The following is a 2,718-nucleotide window of genomic DNA, read 5'->3' as shown; positions in this document are numbered from 1 at the left end:
CTTCCCAGGTTAATTGCCTCAGTTTCATTTAAGTTAGGCTTAGGCTTATTCTCAAATTGATCCAATTGCCTTTTCATTTCTCTAAAAGCCTCATCTTCGTCATACTCAACTTCTTGATTCATTATTTCGAGATTAGACAGCTTTTTAAGATCTGGGCATGAATTCCGCATGCATGTCATATTTTTAAAGCCAGCATTATCGAAACTGAAAATGATAAAAAAAAATAACAAAAATTAGGGAAATAAAAAGATAGAATTTTACTACGAAAATGGAACTTCATTTCATTGAATTTGAAAGGATAGAAGGGTTAACATCACAGCAAATCAATTAAACTAAAATATCTGGATTACAACCCTAAAAATAATCCAAATAAAGAAAAAACAACAAAACAGGCTACCAAGACTCCTTCCTGATGGGAAGAGGAGTTGCTTTCCAGTTGTTGAGCGAGGTATCTGGACCAATCAGTTGAACACTTGCACGGCTAGGGCCATCCCCAACTTGAACCATATTAATCTCATAGAACATCTCCTTGAGACCCTGGCAAACTCCGTCAATGTCATCCTGAGTAGAAGGATTTTGGACTTCTTCAAATTGTGGCTTGACAAAAGAGTAGGCAATGTGAGCGATTGGTTTGGACAGCTTCCAACCATTCTTTTTGCGGGCCTTGGCTCTTTCTTTGTCAGCTGATGTTGGTTTAAAGCCCAAGCCAAAGGTATTTTTCTTCAAAAATAGAGCAATGAGGTTCACAATTCCTTGCAAAGAGGATCCCAATCCTTTTCCTGGTTCATAGCCGTTCCTCAACATCAGCGAAGCTACCATCATAGATGTGGCTAAAAGACGGGGATGCAGAATTGGTTTTCCTTCTTCCACTTGGTCCACCTCTATCACCTCAAATGCTTGATATATGATGGATTCACATCCTTCCTTGGCCTCGATATATGGAATGGATGGGTCTTTATAGACGGATGAGTCGTCCTCCCCATGAACAATAATTTCTTGCCCGTCACACTTGAATTTGACCATTTGATGTAGGGTGGATGGTACAGCTCTGGCCATATGGATCCATGGCCTTCCCAAAAGAAAATTATAGGAAGTTTCCATATCTAACACTTGAAAGACAATGTTAAAATCAACCGGGCCGATTGTCATGGTGAGTTCGATTTCCCCAATAGTGTCTCTTTTTGAACCATCAAAAGCTCTGATGCTGACATTACTGGTTCGAATTCTGTTATTGTCGATGTTCAGCTGTTGTAGAGTAGAAAGGGGACACACATCTACACTTGAGCCTCCGTCAATCATGACTCCTTTTACATAGTGCCCTTCACATTTGACCATAAGATGCAAAGCTCTATTGTGGCTAGCCCCTTCCTCAGGCAAATCATCATCGCTGAAAGTAATTCTATTTACTTCAAAGAATCTTTCAGCCATTTTTTCTAGTTGATTCACCGTTGTCTTTTCTGAGATATATGCCTCGTTCAGAGTTTTGATCAACACATGACGATGCTCTTCTGAATGCAAAAGCAGAGATAACAAAGATATCTGAGCAGGAGTTTTCCTTAGTTGGTCAATGATTGAGTAGTCTTGCAATTTCATCTTCTTAAAGAATTCCTCTGCTTCTTTTTCTGCAATGGGTTCTTTCACTGGCAAGTGACTTTCCCTGGCTTGCTTAGCTTTTCTCAATTCCTCTGGTGAATAACACCTTCCAGAGCGGGTCAAGCCCCCCATTTCACCTGTTTCTTCAACTATCTCTTTTCCTTTGTATGTCATGACAGTCTTGTTATAATTCCAGGGAATAACTTTTGTGTTTGTCACTAGGAGTTGGGCAACAGGTCGGATCACGACTGGCTCTGTTATATTCCTCAAACCATTATTCAGAATGATCTTTTGAATGCCTCCGGGGATGTAAAGTTTTGGCCCACCCAATTGAACCGCAACCTTTTTTGTGCTTCCAGGAACATAGAGAATCATTTTTTCAGAACATGCCAAGTTCAAACTAGAATTCGCACCTTTCACTATCAATGGTGCCAATTGGGGCGGGCTCACTATCACTTTTGGTTCTGGCCCTATGGTTCTAACAACCATCTCTGTCTTGCCAGACTGCTTATAATCTTGATCATCACAAATCATCCCAATAAAATGTGTATTATCATGAGTTGGGAGCGGATTGTTTGTGATATTAGGAGTATCCTCATTGTTTGTTACCACAATTGCCTTTGCTTCAATCAAATTTTCAATGGCTTTCTTTAATGTCCAACAGTTTTCAGTACTATGCCCTTGGGTGTTAGAGTGATACTCACATCTTGCATTTGAGTCAAAACCTTTTGAATTTGGATTCACATAACGCGGCATAATAGGTTCAATCAACTTCAACTGCATCAACTTTCAAAATAGGCTTGTATACGATTCTCCAATTAGGGTGAACTCTTTCTTTGGCTCCTGGTCTCTCACATATTCTTGTCGGGGACGAGGATTATATGGTGCCTGAAAATTCGGCCGGAGTTGACGGGAGCCTTGTGGAATCGGTGCCCGCCATTGTTGGTGATTAGGAGGCCTAACATAAGCCTGAGCATTAAACACTGTGTATTATTGCAGGGGAACTGAGTATTGGGGACCTTGAGGCGGATAATAATGATGAAGAGAATTGGATAGTCCTTGTTGAAATTGCACGTAAGAAGGAGCTATTCCCCTTTGAAATCCCCCGAACCCAGATGCCATCAT

The 2,718-nt window shown here is 40.7% G+C and overlaps 1 protein-coding gene across 1 annotated transcript; it reads right to left on the bottom strand.

Moving 5' to 3' along the window:
* Nucleotides 1-393: 393 nt before the first annotated feature.
* LOC142175832 (uncharacterized) lies at nucleotides 394-2,349 on the bottom strand. Its single transcript, XM_075242832.1, has one exon. It carries the CDS (start codon nucleotides 2,347-2,349, stop codon nucleotides 394-396), a length of 1,956 nt encoding a protein of 651 aa, XP_075098933.1.
* Nucleotides 2,350-2,718: the final 369 nt, after the last annotated feature.

Source organism: Nicotiana tabacum, chromosome 22 (genome assembly GCF_000715075.1).
Source record: "Nicotiana tabacum cultivar K326 chromosome 22, ASM71507v2, whole genome shotgun sequence".
In the NCBI taxonomy this organism is placed as follows: Eukaryota; Viridiplantae; Streptophyta; class Magnoliopsida; order Solanales; family Solanaceae; genus Nicotiana; species Nicotiana tabacum.
Note: the sequence above shows the minus strand (reverse complement) of the source record. Positions and strands in the feature narration are given on the sequence as shown.